This window comes from Apodemus sylvaticus, chromosome 18 (assembly GCF_947179515.1).
Source record: "Apodemus sylvaticus chromosome 18, mApoSyl1.1, whole genome shotgun sequence".
Classification (NCBI taxonomy): domain Eukaryota; kingdom Metazoa; phylum Chordata; class Mammalia; order Rodentia; family Muridae; genus Apodemus; species Apodemus sylvaticus.
In genome coordinates, this window is record NC_067489.1 from 61,707,009 (window position 1) to 61,730,051 (window position 23,043).

General features: G+C 36.1%; 1 protein-coding gene across 1 annotated transcript in view; it reads right to left on the reverse strand.

Moving 5' to 3' along the window:
- The window catches only part of Tll1 (tolloid like 1), a 198,884-nt gene that overhangs the window by 110,040 nt on the left and 65,801 nt on the right, over window positions 1-23,043 (reverse strand). Inside the window, exons 2-4 of the mRNA XM_052162659.1 lie at window positions 5,841-5,951; window positions 2,478-2,558; window positions 393-545 (exon numbers count right to left, since the gene is read on the reverse strand). Of these exons, the coding sequence (XP_052018619.1) occupies window positions 393-545; window positions 2,478-2,558; window positions 5,841-5,951 (345 nt within the window). The remainder of the gene's footprint in view (window positions 1-392; window positions 546-2,477; window positions 2,559-5,840; window positions 5,952-23,043) is intronic.

Genomic DNA, 23,043 nt, shown 5'->3' on the forward strand with positions numbered 1-23,043 from the left:
ACAGTAACAACACAAGCCATTGTTTTGCATCCATAATCATTTTATAAGCAGAGGGTTAAAAGGCCCACTAGCGCTACAAACACATGAGTACATGACTCTGGGAATGGGGTGTGCATTCTTCCTCTTAGTAAAAAGAAACTGCTCTTCCACAGCAAATTGGAAACCCATTTTAAAATCCAGCGCAATACTTAAGATTCTAAAATACAAGACTAAAGAGATTTTGATTCAAGTTCACAGATGATGGAAATTAGCAATCTAAGTTCATTGAGCCCTTTTTATTTCAGGTTTGAGTGTACAGTATATTTTGTATAGTAATACTCTATAAAAAACATATGACTTGTATAATAGATTTTCTGTTTTAGAAACACACATACTGACTGGGAATGCCTTACCAGTAAAGTTTCCTCCTATGACATATGGAATGACACCTCCAGGCCATATTCTTTCTGTTCTTGATGTAGCGGCTCTGGGAACTCGATTTTTCTCATTTTGCTCTGACAATTTTGGAGGTATTTTTCCCTTCGTGGTGTTATTTTGCTCCGAGCCTGCAGTGACATTTAAAGCATTCTGTCAAACAGAAGTCCTCAGTCAGAGTCATATACCTCTTAAAGAGTAAAGTTAAAGTGCTTCATACATGTATTTGTTTAAATATGCATGAACTGCATTAGAGGAAAATGTCAGTCCCTTTAAATACTTATTAAATCATACACATATTTAAATATTCTATGCCCCAATATCATTTCTTAGTGCCCTGTAGATGAGTAATGATGAATTTCTACACTGCAGACAACAGGGAACAGAAGTCTAGAAGAGTACAATGTCATGGAAAAACTGTCTTATGCTGACTATCTTATCAGCCCATGAGCCAATCATCACAATTGATAAAATATCACTTTCAACATTATTTCTTTGAGTCATGCTGGCCAAGTACTTAATCATTGCAATCAAGGTTGCTATTCCAATAATACAGTCTAAAGCTATAAACATGACATCACATACACAGTTAAGAAAAATACAGTGCTGGTCATTAAAACAATAAGCTGCCTCCTTTCCTATCTCCTAATAAGCTATCTCCTTTCTTATCTCCTGTATTTGCATCTAGCTATCAGCCTAACCCAAAGGCTGTTACAACATTGTAACAAAAAAAATGCTGTCTATTTAGAGTAAACTTCAAGTCAAGAGTCTTCTTTTCTTTGCCATTCTTGGATTTTTTTTTATTGCTTGAGTTTGCTTTCACAAATGATCATGAGTAATCATTCATTCATCAATCACTATCACTGTGATGATGCCCTTTGCTATTCAGTGCTTTATTGTGACAAATACTGAACATAGGCTCCTAGGACAAAGTCTTGAATGTGTCTATCTCTTCAATATTCTTGAGTACATGTCTTAGAAAAGTCACTTCTGGAAAGCCAGCTCTTTGGCCATTGAATTATTAACCTATCAAATGAAGGCATGTTAGAACAAGAAACACAAATAAAGGACTCTGCAAAAAGTTTTCAGACAGTACAAATGGCAATAAATTCAATATTATGGTTATGGACTGATTATGAAACCACAATAAAGTTTTTATGAAATATATGCATGCATATATAAACATGATACTATTATTTGGTATTTTGGTTGTTTTAAGTTTAATTTCCATGTATATGGGAGTATTTTCTGCATGTATGTCTGCATACTACATTTCTGCCTGATACCTACAGAAGCCAAGGAAGGCATTAGGTACCCTGGGACTGGAGTTATAGCTGTAAGCTGCAATGTTGGTGCTAAGAATTGAACCAAGGTCCTCTGGATGAGCAGTTGGTCCTCCTTACTACTTACTGAACCTGGGCTCTTACTTCATTTTTACTTCAGTTGTGTTTTGACTATAGTATTGGTTTGGGGTTTTGTTTTCTTATATGCTTGATATTTGTTTGTTTGTTTTGAGGTATGGTCTTTTGTATTCCTCATATTCACCATGTAGCTCAGAAATCCTCCAGTTTATGGCAATCCAAGTTACCCACCCCCCAAGTGCTACATACGGATTGCAGGCATAAAGCACGATGCTGGGTTCAACTGTTTTCTACACCGATAGAGCCTGTTTTAAGTTAATAAATGTGGCTTTTATTTAAAAACAGATATTGCTGTGGCTTATTTAACATTTGATAAAAAATTATGCAGATTCATAGCCTATAGAAATATTTTGGTATAAAATTTAATCAACTGGAAATAAATGTCAATAGTAAACTAATAGATCATTTTATATAAGTAAAACCTTAAACTAAAATAACATTTCAGCTTTCTCTAACTTAAACTCTAAAGACTGTGCATGAAATACCAATTAACTAAACACAAATGAATAAGGGACTCTCTCAGCATATCCTTTACCTACTTCACAGAACAGTGGCCCACTGATCCTAATTAACTGAATTTCTATGGGTATCGTATTCACTGTACAGAAAGTCAAGTGTCTGCAACTTTAAACATTGCTATACCAGAGCCAATTCTTCTGATCCTCTCTATAAGTTGGTAGAGTGCCCCTCGTTTCTTTGGCAGGCCATGGTCTCCAAAGCCACCTAGAGAATAAAAATACATATATATATTAAATCTAATATTATCACTTGTTCCTGCAAATGAACAATACTAATACTGCTGATTTTACCTTGGTGAAGGTTTATGTGTAATTAGTGTGTTAGAAATTAATATCCATGAATCTGTATAGAGGGTGAAGTTTGTACAGCAACACATGCTAGCAACTAACAATAAGGAGGCAAGAAAACCCATGAGCATGGTGAAAATTGAGTTACTGATAATCTGAAACATCTTTCTTCTCTGTGACCTCAATACCACCTGTTGCCACATAACTATGTTATTCATAATGACAGGAAGTCACAGAGCCCTACTGATTGCTTCCCAAAGATTTCTGTGTAAACTGAGTCTGTTCAGATGTCCTGCCCGGTAAGCAACAATCAAAACACTAGAAGGGCAAGCTTGCAGGGTGGGCTTTGTTCCAAAATATCGGGTCAAACTTATAATATATTAAACAACATTTTGAAAGCTATTTTCTTTCTCTAAACTGTATAATAAAAAATAAGTCATATGGTGAATACCCCAATGGAGGTTTAACTGCAAAATGTGTTGCTTTACAATATGATATGCAAGAATTAAAAATTTAAAAAGCAGTAAAGGATGTTTCAGAACATAATAAAAAGAGGAGAGGAATAAAGAAATCTAACCTCTTAAAGAGAAGTCAAATCTCCTTATAAGGTAAGCTGGTGGGAGTATAGGCTACTGGTCTGCCTAATTGTTTGCATTACATGGTCACATTTATGCTGTGCATCTTGAGAAAAATTTTTGAAATTTTTCCATCAGGCATTTCAGAAACATGAGGTCATACTAAAATGTACTAATTCCTAACCAGCTACTTGAAATCCTTTTAAAGTGTGGCCTTTAAATGTTTGCAATGGCCATCATAGGAAAACTTTATTTATATTAAATAGGCCTGAAATGCATGTGTAACTAGATCTTTAAAGGTCTCCTTGTGAAAGAAAAAGAAACATCTTGGCCAGTATTTAATTTTAAGGATAAAAATAGAATTGAAAGGCACTGTTCTAAGCCTATGAAAGATAGTCATGTTTGGAAGAATATTTTAGAAATTTTGAATAATATTTAGAAGAAATGAAATAAAATGGCAGAGTTCACTCAAGCTTTAAAGATTGTCACTTGTTCTACAATACAATGAGAACACACAAATTAATAATTTATAAGTTTATTTATTTGTAAATATAACTTACACATTTTGAAATTAGAAGAAGAAAAAAATAAGAACTCTGTATAAACAAACAAATGGGAAAGGAAAAAAAATAGAGAAAATCACTTAAATTATTTGAAACTCACCCAGAGTGTGAGAGTTATAAGCTTTTCTGATCTGTGTGCTTTTCAGCCATGTATTTATAGCGTTTATATTATCAAACCTATAATGTTTCCTATATTATATACTTAAAAAGATGCCATTTTCCCTCCAACTGTGTTTTCTCAGAGCCTAACCTTTAATGCAACAACATTAAATGATAGTGTTATTTTTTTTTTAATCACAGATAATCAATGGTTTTAAAATACTGTGAGAAGTGTGTGGCAGAAGCAATGATCTAAATTACACTTCCGGAAAAGGGAGCTTTAATAGAAACTCAAAATGCAGTTTAACAAGCATGGGGTTTGCTGAGTAGTGTCAGTTTCTTATTGTCCAGAACAAACTGCCCCGTAGACATTGCAGAACAAAGCACACTGCGGATGAAGGTGCTGTCTGAGTTCTATGCAAAGCGGAGCAGAGAGGGCAGGGAGGAGGGGACACTGGGACTAACTGTATGAGAAAGTGTCGCTTTGTCATTTGTCCATTTGTCATGCATAGGAAACCTGCACCTTTTTGTATGTGCTAGAGTGTTTAGAGAAATCTGATGCCTTTGAAATTCCGAGTTCCCAGAGCAAATTTCTTGGAATGCCCAGCACAGCAGATGAAAGCCAATCACAGAGAGTTTTCAAGATATCCTGGCATATATATTTTTATATATTAAATATATTCTCTATACCTCAACATTTATGTACATACACTAGTCCAGGCTTCAGGAAAGATTGTGACTACATAACAAAGGACAAAGCATATACATTTTTAGTGAATTCCTTCAGCATTCTTCATGACCGAGACATTTCTTAGCTATTACAATGGTATATTAATCCCATGGGTCAATACCCTTATTTTAGAAACTGCTTGCTAAAACACATAATACTGAAATGTGATACTGCATCTTATACATATTTTCTGTAATTAATTTCAAAATGTCTTTGCATATGTGCATGACACACACACACGCACACACGCACACACACACACACACACATACAAACTGTTCACATCTGCTCCATTTAGGAAGTGTACCACTGATAGCGTTTGCCTTATCATACAACTTTTCCTTAGGTTTGAAATTTGCTGAAATAAAAAGACTTCTAAAATGAATGAGTTACGCAAAGAAATATTGATGCACAATAAAGAGCCGTCACACTACTACAAAGTTATCTGATACATAGCCGAGAAGAATTGGATACATATTTAATATTACACAGGACAAGAAAAGGAAAAATATCAAAGGGAAGAGTTCAATAAAATAAAAATGCATGACATCAAATAAAGTTTCCGTGCCTGGTATGATTGCAGCACATGGTCATAACAGCATTTGAGAGGTGAAGACAAGAGGGTAGGATATAGCAATATTGAAGCTAGCCTGGGCTGCATGGGACACTTTTATAATAAATAAAAATTTATATAACAATGAGTACTTACTATTAAATAAATATTTATATAATAAGCACATTTATATAAACATAAGTATATTTAATTCTTATGTATGTATTTATATAAATAAGTATTCATATGTAAGTATAATATTAATAGATATTACAAAAAAATAAGTATTTATCAGATAAAACTAAAAAGCAAAATTCTCCTGTTTTAGTCCTCCAATCTCCTTCAGAATAAAAATTTTACTAAGAAATTATAAAAAAAATTGAACTTTGAAAGATAATATTTTAAATCTCTGGGTTTTTGAACAGGCATAATTCAAAAGTGTTCAAAACAACGAAGATTGAAATCAGATCAAGATTTCTCACAAAAGTTATCGGTGTCAGGCCAAGCTTGGAGCACAGTGACAAAATGACCATTACACAAGACTAAGATGGAAGCCTAAACTTTAGGCTTACTTCCACGGACAAAGTCAAACTTCATGTGAGATTTTAAGTATATCCACAGTATTTCCATTGTATTTTCTCCAAAAGTATTACAAATTTATTCAAATAATCAGCCATACCTGTGATATGTCCAAGTTTTCCAAAGGGACTCTGAGTCAGGTCAATTGTCCTGTCTATTTGGAAGATATTTAAATCTTCATCGTCTAAGGCGATGTCACCCCAAAACACAGCTAAAACCAAAAAGTGGAATTAAAATGTAAAAAGGATTGGAATAAAAGCAGTGCAAATCAAATTACTTACAAGACATTGTACAGAGGCAGGGGCGTTGGCTCAGGTTTTTGAGCACACCCGGCCACTGCAGAGGGCTACATTTGCTTCCAGCACCTGCCTCGGTGCCTCAGGAGCCTGGAATGCCAGCTGCAAGGCCACTGCACTTGGGCACAGCTACTCCTCCCCTCCCCCAGGTAAACATAATTAAAAATTAACTTTTATTTTTTAAAGAGCACATGTTTAAGATAACCTTACCTGGGTCCATTAGATTTATCACAGCATGAATCCATGCTTCCAGCCCAAACTTTGGCATTTTTACGGAAAGGAAAAGACTATTCTGTTAGAATGAGCAGGTCTGCAGGGTGTTGTAAGCAAGGAGAAGCTGGTACCACGAGAGAATCTGAACACTAGGGAAAATCTGACGTGAACTTTCTGTGGATGCCCGTGGGCCCGTGCAAGTCCTCACCAACAGGTGAAAGCAGTGACCAGGAAAGCATGTACTGTGAGGGCTCAATTCAGCAAGATGCACTTCTAACCAGGAAAGCTTGCAGGGCCGGCCGCTCAGTCAGCAAGTTGTGTGTGCTGTTGGGCTACACGCTTATAGACCAGCCTGCCGCAATTCGACAAAACCAGAACGGGGAAGTGGGAAGGGGTGGGTGGGAGGACAGGGGAAGAGAAGGGGGCTTACAGGACTTTCGGGGAGTGGGGGGCTAGAAAAGGGGAAATCATTTGAAATGTAAATAAATTATATCGAATAAAAAAATTAAAAAAAAAAAAGAAAAAAAGAAAAAAAAAGAAAACCTAAGTTTTACGTCAGTTTTGTTAGGTAATTTATTTAGGCAACCACTGGGGGCTATGTTCATCTTTAGTGACTAATAAGACATGGTTTGTTGTTTTAGGAAACTCAGAATCCATAATCCAAACAAACAGGTCCTACCCGGGGCTTTATGCTAATTGAAAAAGCTGACATTTATGAACCTTTGGGAGATAATGGGTCTCAATTAAAATAGTATGTGAATTTATCATTTAAGGTAACAAATAAGAACATAATAATGAAATCTCTGCATAGGTCAAATCCAAACTAAGCCTGGTGAATATTTTGTAGCAAAAGATGTCACAGTAAAGTGACTGCTGAGACCTAGACAGAGAAAATTAATTTATCATAATACAGCAAACTCTGAGAAATGCCTAGAATTTCCATGATTATTTTTTCTTTATTTTTTAACTTTCTTTTTTAATACTGGTTTACAAATATCCTTTTTCTTTAAACTAAATTCAGATTTTCTTCTGTAAAACAAATAAGTGAAAGGAAAAAAGGGAAGATTTATGAAGTGATCAAAACTATTCTTTTCAGGAACTGGAGAGATGTCTCAGTGGTTAAGAATATTGACTGTTGTTTCGAAGGTCCTGAGTTCAAATCCCAGCAACCACATAGTGGCTCACAATCATGCATAATGAGATCTGGTGCCCTCTTCTGGCGTGTCTTAAGACAGCTACAGTGTACTTACACATAATAAATCTTTAAAAAATAAATAAATTTAAACAATAATAAAATTTAAACAATAAATAAATCTTTTAAAAATCCTATCCTCTTCAATTTTCTATCATTTATTGGATTATAATTTTTACTTTTATGAAATTTAGCACTATAAAGTACTAGTTTTTAGGAAAGTACTGAACTTAACAAATTTAAACTCTGATCTTAAAGGTCATGAACTGTTTGGGCTTTCATCAATGGCTGGCCATATTATATAATTAATTTAATTGCCTGACAAGTTTGGGTCCCTCACACAAAGTTGACAGGAGATGAGAAAGGTCAAATTGAAGTCAAATCAAGATAGGAAGAATACAGAGCTCGGCTCAAGGTGTGTTATTGATTCAGAGTATGGAAAATTCTTACTTAAGTATTCAAACTTCAGATTCCCTCTCAACAGTTTTCTCCTACCCTGTCACCAAGGCTGAACTCTATCACTAGACTGGCAATCTAATCCTAATCGGTGTAGAGAGAGGCTTACTGTCACTTATGATCATGGGAACTAAGTCACAGAGAGAGAACAGGATGTAACACTGAAAGCCTTGATGCCCCAAATTAAAGCCAGACTGTAAAACTGCATCTTGCTTCATACACATGACACAGAAACAGCAGCAGCTTCTACCCCCCAAAGACAGTCCTCCCATGAAAGAGGAAGTCTATGGTAGTTTATTATTATCTTTCAGTCACAAGGAAAGATCATTATTGGTTTTCATTAAAACAGATTAGACATTCAAGGATTTCAGGTATGTTCAAATTTTCTACTCTCGAAAACACTATTATTATGTATATATTTTTGAGTAACAGGTATGACCACAAGCAGACAGAGTCAGTCCACCTCTCCCTCAATGCTGTTGTCTTGGAAACAACTGTAGAGCCTAAATCAGGGACTCTATAGCTTTGCTCACAAAACAGAGAATCTGCTTAAAATAAAAGACCAGGAATCACTGTGTCCGGAAGCGAACCTCAGATCTCTATATTTAATAAGAACCACTGCATTTAATAAACTCCAAGTCACTGAGAATTGCTATCAATGCCATCATCTTTAATATTACTTATTTTTATTTCTGTAAAAATAAACATTCAGAGTGGCTGACTAGAAGCCCAAAGCACTGTGACTATTGAAGCATTGGCATTGCAGAGAAAAACTATGGTAAAAAATGTAGTAAAACTCTAGTCTATGGGTTCAGAAGATTAAAATCTGAGTGTGTTTAGATTTTTATTTTCTTATATGGCATTTCATATGAGGTAGGCACAGATGACCTGATGTGCCTGTGTACACCCAACACAGCAAACAAGGCAAGGATAAGACCGTTACAAAAGAAAGATAATTATGTCTGGAGAAACAGAAGAAGAGGATGGGCAGTAAGAGGAAAAGAGGGAGAACAAGAAGAAAAGGAAGAAGAAGAAGGAGAAGGAGAAGAAGGAGAAGGAGAAGGAGAAGGAGAAGGAGAAGGAGAAGGAGAAGGAGAAGGAGAAGGAGAAGGAGAAGGAGAAGGAGAAGGAGAAGGAGAAGGAGAAAGAAGGAGAAGGAGAAGGAGAAGGAGAAGGAGAAGGAAGAAGAAGAAGAAGAAGAAGAAGAAGAAGAAGAAGAAGAAGAAGAAGAAGAAGAAGAAGAAGAAGAAGAAGAAAAGGAAGAGGAGGAGGAACATGAGGGGGCCATGTACATGATACATAACAAGAGCCAAAACCATTCTGGAGAACATACACGCATTTTATTCATACTTTGTTCTAACTCATAGCTTCAGCTTAGCAAACAGATTTATTTGCTTCACAAAGTGAGTGGACAAGGAAAAAACTAAGTACTTCCTTGAAAGTCAAGTCAACTCACTTACTTGCTGTCAGGATGAATATTAAACCCAACACCTCTTCAAATGCAGGCTAACAACACCAACAACAACAACACAAACACACAACACAATACAAAACACACACGAAATGATGCACACTTTACATTTAAAATGCCCCATTTCTTATATTGCATACAATTTGGTGTTTTTTCATTGTATCTCTCGTAACATCTAAGTGCTGTTTTCTGTATGATAAAATATTCTGTGCAAGCCTTGGTCCATCAAGTTAGAGCATGACAATTTGTACTGTCTATTTAGCTTCTTCACAGAATCTGTTATAGATTTGATATTTAGTGGTAAAGAAATAATACATAAACTTTGAGATTTGGAAACATTTTTCTTTTCCTTTTCTCTACTTTAACCATGTGATCTTGATTTTACAACAATGAAAATTAAAGAGCAAAAGTATCAATTACATTTAATACTGTGATTTAACAGTGATGTATTAGTGCTGAAAGGAACCTGAGAAGATTGTCTACAGGATAACACGATGGAGTAAGCACCCAAATGAGATTACAGCATTTCCTCTGTCTAAAGTTATGATGGGATTCCTGTGGCCCAAAGGAAACTGGAGCTAACTGGTGGGCTAAATGTTGAAAGGACAATTGTGAAACTACATGCAAAATCACAAGGTTTTGTTTTTCCACCTAAAGGTCACTTGTCTTCAATGTACAACAAAATTGGCAGTGGGAAGAGACCAAAATGGTTGCAGTGATTCTGCTATGGTCCACGGAATAAATGTACTTTATAAAATAATGTATGGTGAGATTGTACAATCTAAAATATGACTTTCCACACATTTGCTGTAAGGTGTCTTGAGCCACACAACATAAATTATAGAACAAAATGTTTAATTATACATTATCAAATATGAGATCATTGAGATAGTTTGTAAAGGCTCTTCCCACCAGACTGATACCCTGAAGTTAATCCTCATGGCTTGCATAGTGGAAGGAGAAAATTAATCTACTCCTTCAGTTCTATTGTGACCTCTACGTGAATACTTTGGGAATCTTATGTATAAACACACATGCACACACACACACACACATTTGGGATTTCAGGGAGAGGGGTTTTCAGGGAGGAAGGACAGGGATATAATAAATAAACAATTGCATTTAAAAATGCTTAAACAAAAATAAATAAATATTTTGTCTGCTTCATTCCCTGCTTGCCTTTACCTTTTAGCACTGATGGTAGACCCAATGAGTAGCATTAACTAGAATTAAAATTTATAGTACTGAATTTTTAAAATCAGTATATAAAATATGTACAGGTTTATAAACAAAGAAATCACTTATTTGTTTCTGAAGAAAGGTTCACAACATAATCTTATAGAAATCACACAAATGGCAGAGATGATGATGATGTGTCCTTCACCAAGGACACACTGAATATCCTTAAAGAAATCACTATATATAACTATTCGGTTGACACCAGTACCAGAACCTTATACCTGGTTCTGTTATACTTGAGAGCAGTGTATGAAAGACAAGGAGAGTCTGTGGGTCCATACCAATGGATAACACCCTTCTCTCAGAAAATCCCTCCTTCCAAAAGAACCAATCAGGGGCCTCCTCTTTGCTCCCATCAAAAATAGGCAGACACATGGAACTCCATAACAATGCTTTTGGTTGAGACTTCTCAATGTAGATTTGAAAATACTAATCATGCCAGGAAGTGCCTGCCTCTCACTTTTATTCCTTTTTGTAAAACTATGTTTATTTTTAACTAATAGCCCTGCACTGAACTGTACCTATTAATGGGATAGCATTGCATGCATATACAGATATGCATTGTATAATATTTAAATCAAGTTAAATATATTTATTTTCAAAAATATTTATCTTTTTCATATTTATTTATCATTTGTGTAAGAAAATGTATGCAGTGCCATATATGGAGGTGAAAAACCAACTTGCAAGAATTTGTAAGACAGAAATCCCAGCATGTGGAGGGACAGTGGGCAGGATGCCCTACCCTAGCTAACAAGATGATGGTCATTTATAGATTTTGGATAAGAAGGGGCAGTTTATTTTAATGTTGCATACCCTTGTAGGCCAACTAAATTCCATTACATTGCCACACATCCAAAAGTATGCCAGCACAAATTTGACTTAATGGTTTAAAAACCAAAAAGGAAGACAAAGTTGGATGGGTAGGGAAGTAGAAAGCGGATCTTGGAAGGGTTGGGAAAAGGATGAATATGATAAAAAATTCTATACAAATTCTCAAATAACTACATTTTAAAATAAAAATAATAAAGGAATTGAGTTTTTTCCTTACAGCATACAAGTTCTGGTTAGAACCACAGGCCTGGCAACAAGCACTTCTGCTGAGCCATCTCATGAGTCCCCATTTATCAATCCTTGAAGTTAATATTTCCAAATTCTTTAGCTATTAGAAATGTGCATTCTCTTAATTTGCAGCCAACCCCACTGAGCCATAACAGAGCCTTGAGTCCTTACTGCCAATGACAGAAAAGAGACATTTCCAATTTATTAAATCTGAATTTTGGGAGGTGAAGAGATAGCACAGTTCCTAAAGTGCTTGCTGCACCTGCACTGGAAAAAGTTGATTGAATCAAGGTAATGTAAAAAGCCAGGCATGGTAGCACATCATACATTGAAATGTCAATGCTGGTTAGGAGTCCTTGGGCATGGCTTGCAAGTTGACCTAGTCCAACGTGCTGAGTTCAAGAACAGTAAGAGACCATGTCTCAATAGAACAAGTTATAAAGCTCCTAAGAATGAAGACACCTATTGTCCTTTGCTGCACATGTGTGCATGCACACACACACACACACACACACACACAAACACACACACACCTAAAATTAAATCTAGAAATGGAAATATAATAAAAGTTGGATAGATGCTTTGTAAAAAAGATGAGCTTGATATGATATATATTTGACAAATTTTCCTTAAACAAAAATACTAGAATACTAGCTTTTTAACCATTTCTCAAAATATGCATTAAATTCAGTTAATATAAAGTGTATTGAAGTATATTATTGAATATGATTTCAAGGCATCTACCTGCCTTCTTGATCCTTATAATATTTTTATGAAAGTAGTTATGGACATGATACCCTGTTCTTCTAACAACCCTACTTAAGGGCTCATGGGATATATTACTGTCTTGGAAATTAGTTACCTTGAGATACTTGGGACTTAGAGGAAAATCTCCAAGCTCCAAGGATAGCCATGACTACCTGATTTCTTCCACTCTCCAGTTCTGTTTAAACTTCCAGCTGTTTTAGATATTGGATTTAGGGAGGAGAGATGACATCATATATGAAACTGACAAGACTGTTTCAACTCACAATAAAACCTAATGGGAATTTTTTCAGACAAGAGCAACAGTAACATTTCTAAGTCAACTATTGTTGTATGATAGACAACCACTATGCAAACACCAAAGGAAAAGTAAGATTTGGGAAAAGATCCAATATATGTTTTAGAGACAAGGTAAGAAGAGAAAATAACTTGTCAGAATTTTGTAGGCCCAGAACAAGTTTTTCCATAAATGACATACATGAAATTTTATATAAACTCCCAATAGGAAAAACAATTATCTGATTTTTATTGTTGTTGTTGTTCCTTTGACACAGAGTCGCCTAACGAAAGGTAGTCTGGAATCCCTGTTTACCCCAAAGTGACTTTCAACTCCTTATCATTTGTACCTTTTGTCCCATATAATTATGTAGAAACTTTTTGATAGAGTAAACTAAGTTTAATATTTTCTATTAATGCCTAGATAAGCTCAAAATGGGTACCAGAAGTTTTCCCAGTAACTTGTGACTTAGGTAAGTTACCAGAAATGAAAATATCCATCTCACTCCATGTTTTATTTATAAGCAATTTATGCCATGCCAGAGATCATGTGCCTATATCCAGTACTCAGAATGCTGAGAGACAAGATCAAAAGTTCAAGGATATCAGTGAATAAGTACCAAGACTCTGTCTAGTGATAAAATTATAAACTATGTGAAAAATTTTCAAAATCAGTATTTCCAATGAATTCTGAGATGGAGAAAAAAGCTCCAATATCTTAAACATAAACTCAATAAAATCATCTAATCTTTAAGAAGAGTACTTATATTTAAGAGCTAATAATTAATCTTTCTTCATAAATGAGATTGGAAGATGGATCCATGGACATGGATTTTACACTGTCAATATGTCTTTTTTCTACCAATGGTAGAGATTTTTTTCTTTCTTTTTTGGTGAGGGTTGGTAGGATAGTAGAGATCCAATATAAAAGAAAGTTACACTATGGATTATTGATTATGGGAGAGATGGAAACTATTCGAACAGGTCCTAATCTTTGAAGTCCCTTCAAACAACCTGGATTTTTTTTCTAGATAAATGATCCTCTTCAAATATTCATTAAATTGGAAAATAAAATGTAAACGGATGTTGTATATGAAAGGTGAATGTATGGGAGTTAGGGATGGATGATGGATGGATAGATGGATGATGGATAGATGAAATGAATGATCATGTCAGTAAGAATTAACCCTCCAGAACATGGTGACATTTGACAATATAGTCAATTCTTATCCTATTTATCAGTAGCAAGGTGAGTCTGCATTCTTCTCACTAATCCAAAGGCAGAAAGTTGTCTTTCTTTCCAAATCAGTGTTCTCTGTTTCTATATCATTTTAAATTATGAATATGATCAAATGCTACATTTTTAAATTAACATATTTTTTCTAAGTCAGAAAACAAAAAAAAATCCCATAACAAAAGATCTATTGAAACTGCCTGTCAATCTGCAATTTATAACCCACAATGCTTGTGGATGGGGCTTCTCGGGACATTTTTAAAATATCACCCATGCCACAAATATTCATTGGGAACTCTGTGTGTCGAAACAGAAAGAGCACTGACTGAAAGCACTTTGATCAAGCAAATGTAAAAATAAATATTGAGACTCTTTGTGTGTGTATGGCCTAATATTTTTCTCTCACAAGTCTTAACAAAATAAATCATTGCAGCTCACAAGTTTTTAAAATCTGACATTCTTATAATGTTGAAACACAGCGCTCATAATCAGCCAGGAACAAGAGTGGGCTTATTTGTTTTACTTACATTATACATCTGGTAAAGACAAAGCAAACACCAGCTAGTTTTTCTCCCTCTAGTATTGTTACTGTTAACATTTGCAGACAGTGTAGGATCAGCCGTCAAATTTCTTTTTTCATTAAGTCTGTTTATTTTCTGAATACTCACAGTAGTTCTTGAAGTAAATCTCACTCTATGTTCCCTAGAAGGAAGGGCAGCTTATGCAAGTTTCCTGTTTTCTATACACTAGTTTTGTTTTATTGACTGAGACCCTCTTCCCCCAAAGAGAAGGATCTCTTGTCTATTACCTTTCCTTTCTCATTCCGCATAGCTTACATTACAGTGATAGCTGTGAAAAATGTTTATATTATAATCCCTCTGGTTATCATTCTCTCATAAAAACGTTTCCTTTGGGTACAGGTCAAAGGCTGGAGATCTTTCTTTGGTTAAAAATTCACACTGCAATAAAACAATTCATGCTTAGCAAAGCAAAAAGTCTGAAATATTTTTTATTTTGTTAATATTGTTAACACTAATAAGAGTCTCTGTGGACTATAGTAACATCCCACCAGTTCAGAAATTCCCCTGCGGCAACAGTGGTTCAACCGCTATGGTTACTGCAGCAGGTCCCTGATGGGAATCAAGGCCTGCTCTGCAGGATGGGATTCGTATCTGCCACTGTAAATCAGTGAAAATGAAACATCCATTGCTGTGTGTGACAGAGGCACTAAAGGGAATGTGACACTGCGGCTCAAGTCAATTGAACGCATTGCCAAACTACTTTCTAAATATTTATGTGAATACTCGTAGAGAAGTGCCGTGGTCAGCATTGACCAGAGAAGCTTCTCTTTCAGTGAAGGGCAGTGAATGCAGATGCCCATGGATGCACTGGGTACAGGAAATGAGAGCTGGGTGTTCAGCCATAAATAGAACATTTATATGACTCCAAACCTCTAAGGCTCACCTCTAACATCACTGAAGAGAAGACTTAAAGAAAGAAGAGCCAGAATAAAGTGAGACGGACTGAAAATAGATTCTGATGAGGCATCAACCTGACATGGTGATCATGATCTTACAGCAGGCCTAGTGGTTTGCCTGGACTAGGCCTATAAGGACAAGGCCTGTCAACATGCAGTCATAGATGGGGGAAAAGATCAGGAGGTCCTGCCCATTTTGCTGAATTATTAGCAAATAATAGACTCAGGGAGATTTATTATCTTCAGATAAGCGACTACTAGTGAGCCCACCAGGCTCCATTACTTATTTCCATGCCCGTGGAATCCCAATATAATTCTAGTTCAGTGTGTCCCAAGGAAAACAAAAAGACATGAACATCGAAAGGGGACTTTTAGTAAAGAAGTCAGGTTAAGTTAGATGGTAGGGAAATAAGAGCATTTGGGAAATGACAGAAACAACAACATATCACATATGTGTATGACATTGGTAAAGAAGTTGGAATTATTTTTTAAAGGACCAGAAAAATGACCCAATGAGTAAAGGTACCTTTAAATTTAAAGGTAATCTATAATGGCTAAATTTAAAGATCTGAATTAAAATTCCAGAGTCTATAAGATAAAAAGAGAAAGCTGGGTCCGGCATGTTGGCTTTTCACACACACACACGCACACACACACACACACACACACACACACACACTTGCCCTGTGACATATACACATACGTAAGGAAGTAAAAAAAAAACAGATAAACAAATACAATGTGAAAAATCAAACAAAAAGTTACCCCAATGTTGCATTGATATCAGATGGTAGGTCTACCCTTTGTTTGATAGAAGTAAGCTTTTTTTTTTTTTTTACTGACTACATATTTTTCTTAAATATACATCGTTCTGAATTAGAAGCTTTAATTGCTAAACTTTCTATTCCAAGTCATCGTAGTAAAGTGTCTAAACCACAGACAAGTCTCACATGGGAAGTGATTGACTAGATGGCTACTTCCTTTATGTGGCTGCAGAAATAGGAATGTGACATTGATATCTGGAGATGATTTCCTTTCTTGAAAAATGAAAGCTACCTACAAGGAAAGCAGTTGATAAATAATAATGGATTGGATTCTAACTTTAGACCTGATAATGATAAAACCTATATTCTGAGAGTGATTTTTTTTAACACCTGCCTAATAATTCTGCTAGTGCCATTTCAGGCCTTGTCTGGGATAATATTTTTGGAATGTGGCATCCAAATCATTAATTCCTCCTAAGTAAATAGAAATCCTTATATGTCCTTCCAAAATTTAAGAATTTTGATCTATGGTAGTAGCTTTTAGTTATCAAATATATAAATTGAAAGAAATGCTCAACATCCTTAGTCATCAGGGAAATGCAAATCAAAACAACCTTGAGATTTCACCTCACACCAGTCAGAATGGCTAAGATCAAACACTCAGGAGACAGCAGGTGCTGGCAAGGATGTGGGGAAAGATGAACACTCCTCTACCGTTGGTAGGACAGCAAGCTGGTACAACCACTCTGAAAATCAGTCTGGTAGTTCCTCAGAAAACTAGGCATGATACTACCAGAGGACCCTGCTATACCACTCCTGGTCATATACCCAGAGGATTCCCCAGCATGTAATAAGAACATATGCTTCACTATGTTTGTAGCAGCCTTATTTATAATAGCCAGAAGCTAGAAAGAACCCAGATGTCCCTCAACAGAGGAATGGATACAGAAAAAAGTGATACATTTACACAATAGAATACTACTCATGAAGTTTTTAGGCAAATGGGCGGAACTAGAAATTATCATCCTGAGTGAGGTAACACAATCACAAAAGAACACACATGGCATGCACTCACAGATAAGTGGATATTAGACCAGAAGTTTGGAATACCCAAGACACAATTCACAGATAAATTGAACCTCAAGAAGGAAGAATAAAGTATGGATACTCTGTTCCTTCTTAGAATGGGGAACAAAATACCCACAAGATGAAATGCAAAGTGTGCAGCAGAGTCTGAAGGAAAGATTATCCCGAGACTGCCCAACCTAGGGATCCTTCCCATATATGGTTACAAAACCCAAACACTATCATGGATGTCCACAAGTGCTTGCTGACCGGAGCCTGATATAGCTGTCACGTGGGAGGCTCTACCAGTGCATGACAAATACAGATGTGGAAAATCTCAGCCAGCCATTGAACTGAGCACAGGGTCCCCAATGGAGGATCTATAGAAAGGATCCAAGTATCTGAAGGGGTTTACAGCACCATAGGAGGAACAACAATGTGAGCCAGTACCCCCAGAGCTCCCAGGGACTAAACTATCAACCTTAGAGCACTCATGGAGAGACCTATGACTCCAGATGCCTATGTAGCAGAGGATGGCCTTGTTGGGCATCAAAGAGAGGAGAGGCCCTTGGTGCTGAGAAGGCTCAATGTCCCAGTATAAGGAATGACAGGGCAAGGCAGCAGGAGTGGGTGGGTTGGTGAGCAGGGTAGTGGGGATGAGATACAGGATTTTCAGGGGGAAACCAGGAAAGGGGACAACATTTGAAATGTAAATAAAGAATATATCTAATTAAAAAAAGAACATTTATCACATGAACTCCTATAATCTCACTGCATAATTTCATGCTAATCAATGTTAACTACACCCGTTGACTCAAAAAGCTTATCAGTTCTTTAAATCTGTGGACTAAAATTAGAACTATAATTTTCATCTAAAATGACTCACAGTACAACTTGTTTAAGGAATCCTCCTGTATTCTGAAAAGAAGCTTTCAGATTGTATATTCATGTAATTTTCCTAGGAAAACACCATATCCAAAACAGTTCAACATTTCTCTTGAGGAGTACCACAAGATCTAAGAAAATATCTTGTTAATAGATTAAAAAAAAAGACTAGTGTTTCATTTGTCTTCTCTCTCACTCTAAACATGTGCATGCCCATGTATTCATGCATCCATCACATCAGGAGTTGTGAAGACAGAAAACAATGTTGGGTCTTCTGCTCTAGAATCTGTCACTAAACCTGATGTGAAGATAGCAGATAGCGCGCCAAAATGATTGTTCATTCTCAGCCCCTTATAGCACAGAGCTTAAGGGCAAGAAGGCAGCCTTACCTAGCTTTTTCAATAGGTTAGAGCCATTGCTCTCAATCTGTGGTTCATGACACCTTTGTGATTGCACAACTTTTCCACCTGAGTTGCATATTAAATATCTTGCATATCAGATGTTTACATTATGATTCATAAGAGTATCAAGATTACAGTTATGAAGTAGCAGCAAAATAATTTTATGGTTGGGGTCAGCACAAACTGAGGATCCATATTAAAACATCATAGCAATTGGAAGGTTGTGAACCACTGGGTTGAAGGGATTTGAACTTGAGTTCTCACTTCTACTCAAGTACTTCTATCTTCTAAGTCAGCTCTCAGACTCTAGATAATCTTCTTTTAAATAAATAACTAGATGGGAAAGAAACTATAGATAATGGAGGTGTGCTTGATTATAAAATTATTTGACTCCCAGGGCTTTACATTTATTACTCTCTTTGAATTTTTGAATTGTATTTTACCAAGCACTCCTAAATATTGAAACAGGATCATTTTCATAGCCTTATTTTGACAATAATTTGTAGCTTGTGTAGGCTTTTCTAGCAGCCAGTCACAGTCAATTTTGAATGGACTCTTTAGTCTCCTACTCATCATTCAGAAAACAATCTTAGTTGGCCAAGATTCTTTTGAAGCCTACTTTAAATCATTGCAAGGAACATTCAAAATAGACTGCAATGACAGAATTAGTCATACAGCCCTACAAGTGCTCACTGGGTAGGTGGATTTACCAGTTCTTTCCTTGCAGTACTAATTACCCCTAATCCTCAGTATTTCTGGATGAAACTGATTTGCAATTGGGTGGGTTATTTTTCTCTGAGGCTGTCACTCTGTCAGCCATTCTCTTGCTATTTGGATAGAACTCAAAAAGAATATGGCAACCCCATAGGAGGATCCCCAAGATCTCCCAGACACTGAGCCAACCTCCAGGCAGCATACGATAGTTAATATGACACTCCTGACACATACACAGCAGAGGATTGTCAGGTCTGGCCTCATGAGAGAATATATGCTTAACCCTAGGGAGACTTGAGGCCCCAGGGAATAGGGAGGCCTTGTGGGGGTGGGGGGCATTATCTTGGAGACAGGGGGTAAGGAATGGAATGAGAAACTGTCAGAGGGGGAACCAGGAGGGTGATAATGATTGAACTATAAAAATTGATTAAAGAGACATGGGAGGTGAGAGACTCTCAGGACTCAAAGGGACCTAAGATGAAAGGGACCTTAGATGAAATGACCAACAGTAGGGAGAAGGAACTTATAGAGACCATTTCCAGCCAGAAGACAGGCCATCAAGTGAAGAAGAGGGGGCCCATTCCACACTCACAACTCTGACCCATAATTGTGCCTCTCTGAAAGAATTACAGGAATGGAAATGGAGAGGAGCCTCAGGAAAAGAAGGCCCAGAGACAGACCCAAAGTGAGATCCAGATCAACGGGAGGTCCCAAGGCCTGACACTATTACTGAGGCTATGGAGCACTCACAAAAAGGAACCGAGCATAACCACACTCAGGAAGGCCCAACAAGCAGCTGAAAGAGTCAGACGCAGATATCTGTGCCCAACCAATGGACAGAAGCAGCTGACCCCTGTTGTTGAGTTAGGAAAGACTGAAAGAAGCTGAGGAGAAGGGCAACCCTGTAGGAGGACCAACAGTCTCATTTAATCAGGTCCCCAGAGATCTCTCAAACACTAGACCACCAAACAGGCAGCATACACCACCTGATATGAGGCCCCCAACACACATATTGTAGAGAATTGCCAGGTCTGTGTTCATTCAGAGATGATGCACCTAACCCTCAAGAGACTTGAAGCCACAGGAAGTTTAGAGGTCAGGGGTTGGGGCATCCATGTAGAGACAGGGGGTGGGGAGGAGGTATGGGATGTGGAACAGTCAGAGGAGGGGTGGGGGAAAATAAAATATGGAGTGTAAAAAATTAATTAATTAATAAAAATGATTAAAGATAATTTATTTAAAAGAATATGTTATAAGAGAGGGGGATGTTTCCAGAATGATACCTCATTATCTGATACCTCACTGACCTACTATCGATTTCTGATTACAAGTTTCAATTGGGGCAGAATTAGTAGCACTATCTTGATGATGGGCTCCACGTGTTAATGGTCCATCACATGTGGAAACACAGATATGATTTGGAAATCTCAGAATACACTAAAACCATGAAAATCAAAATTCATAATAAGAAGGATACTTACAAAAGGGGATGAACATTAGGACATTTCTCCAGGATGTGTTCAAATATATAAAAATATATTAAGAGCTATGCTCAAAAGGACTCAGTATATTCATGGCAAATAGGTAGTCTTACAGTGGTTTTTAATAGACTCATTCATTCATTTGAGGTTGCACTTTCCACTTACAAGGAGAGTTTAGAAAGGCTCTTTCAATAATGGCTTTGGGACTATATTTTCCTAGCTTTTGTATCTAATCTAGGGATGCCATGCCACTTTTTTCTTTATATTAATATACTCAGTCAACCAGGCCAGTCTTCTCTTCCATGGAAATCATGATGTATTTTAATTATACAGAAGACTGTACCATTCATCTAGTTGTACAGATATGTGAGGGCAGTCCTTTTCACAAATTTTGTCCTTGAATTTCAATTATTAGAACATCTATTAAAAATTCCAATTCTTATAACCCACTGATGTTCAAAGTACGCAGCTTCACATGCATAGCATTTATTGGTTACTTCCTTTAGTCTATGATTCAGGTATACTTCTAGAAAAGCTACAGTATGGCTTCCTCCCTAGGATTTAAAGTTCTGTTCAAATATTATTAAACAATGTTTTCTACAACTGGATTATCTTATCAATGCCAGAAATATAATTTTTGTTCATGATAAAAGTTCACTGTACTTTCTTACTATTTAAGCTATTATTTTATGTGATTCTTAATGTTTATATTTTTCTATTATTTACATGGTATTAAATTTTCCCTCATATATTTAATCCTGGGATAAATATTTTATACTGTGCAAACTTTTGTCTAAAATATATATTAAGGAGCCAATTTGGTTATATAATGTGATCTTCAAACTGTATTAAAGACATTGCCTTTATTGTTAATATGGGTAATATATGGAAGCAGTTGAATCAAAATAAATAATGTATATTCTTTATTCCTACTATAAAAATTGGACTCTAAGACAAAATGAAGACTGATACATGTTCCAAGGAATTTGAGAATGAACAAATTGCAAACTGATTATATAGACTCATTGAAATTGAAACTCAAAATATTTTAATAAACTCTTTTCAATAATCTTAATATAGGTAGTGGCTGAAAATGAGAAAATTGTTATTGTAAATAAGTATTATGAGCTAATATGTACATGGCAAAATTATTATTTCAAGAAACCAGTTTTTTCTTATAATGGAAGGGGTTGATTGTATTAAGCAAAACTTAAAATCCCAAATCTGAATTTGAATTACCACTGTAAATTTATGATTAATCTTAGATCTTAAAATTACACATTGGTTGCAAATGTAGCTCAGTAGTTAAGAATACTTGTTTATTTACCAGAGAATCAGAATTCAGTTCCCAGGACACATCTCAGGCAGCCAACGACTTCCTGTAACTCCAGCTCTATGGGATTCAATGCTCTCTCCTGGCCTCCTCAGGCTCCTGCACACATATGACAAACATAACAGACAGACAGACAGATGGACAGATGGACAGACAGATGGAAGGGTGGATGGAAGGACAGACAGACAGACAGGGACACACACACACACACACACACACACACACACAATGTTTCCCAATCTACTTAGAAATAGTGAACTGCCAGCACAATGCTAATCAATACCACCTTCACATTGAAAAACTTTTCAATAAAGAAACTAGACTTTTTACAAGTAAGAAGTGACTATTAGTCTGAAGCAGAAAACAAATGAGATTACACATATATCAGAATCCCAGAAAGCAGTGAAGCTAACAAAGAATAATGGATTGCATTATGAGTAAATTCGATTAGGTCAAAATTTGCATATCAACAAAGATAATAATTTTGCAGATTAGAACACTTTATCAAATATGGTTAAATCTATTGTTATTATAATACTAAAGTATAATTGGGTTCTTTCAGTGGATGCTGGGAATCCAATTCATTTCGTTTGCAAAGAGAAATGCCTTTTAAGCAGCACATTGCCTGATAACTAAAGTGGTGTAGTATTGTATTGCCTCCTGAATTCATTCTCTTTTCTGAACCATCTGTCCCTTTCACTGAGATGTTTCATTTGGATGCAGACATTTACCATGTGCTCTGGAAGTTATCTTCCTCCCCTTCTTGGAACTATAGAGTAGATTTCAGTTTAGAATGAATGGGATTTGTTGATATATTCAATTTCAACACTTGCCATTTGATTGCATATAATAAACTTAATGATTTTCCTAAATTATACATTTTTCATATTTATTTTTGTTTTTGAAAAAACTTTTTTCATATAATATATAATGATTGCTTTCCAGTCCCCCAATCAATTCCTCCCAAATTCTCTTCACA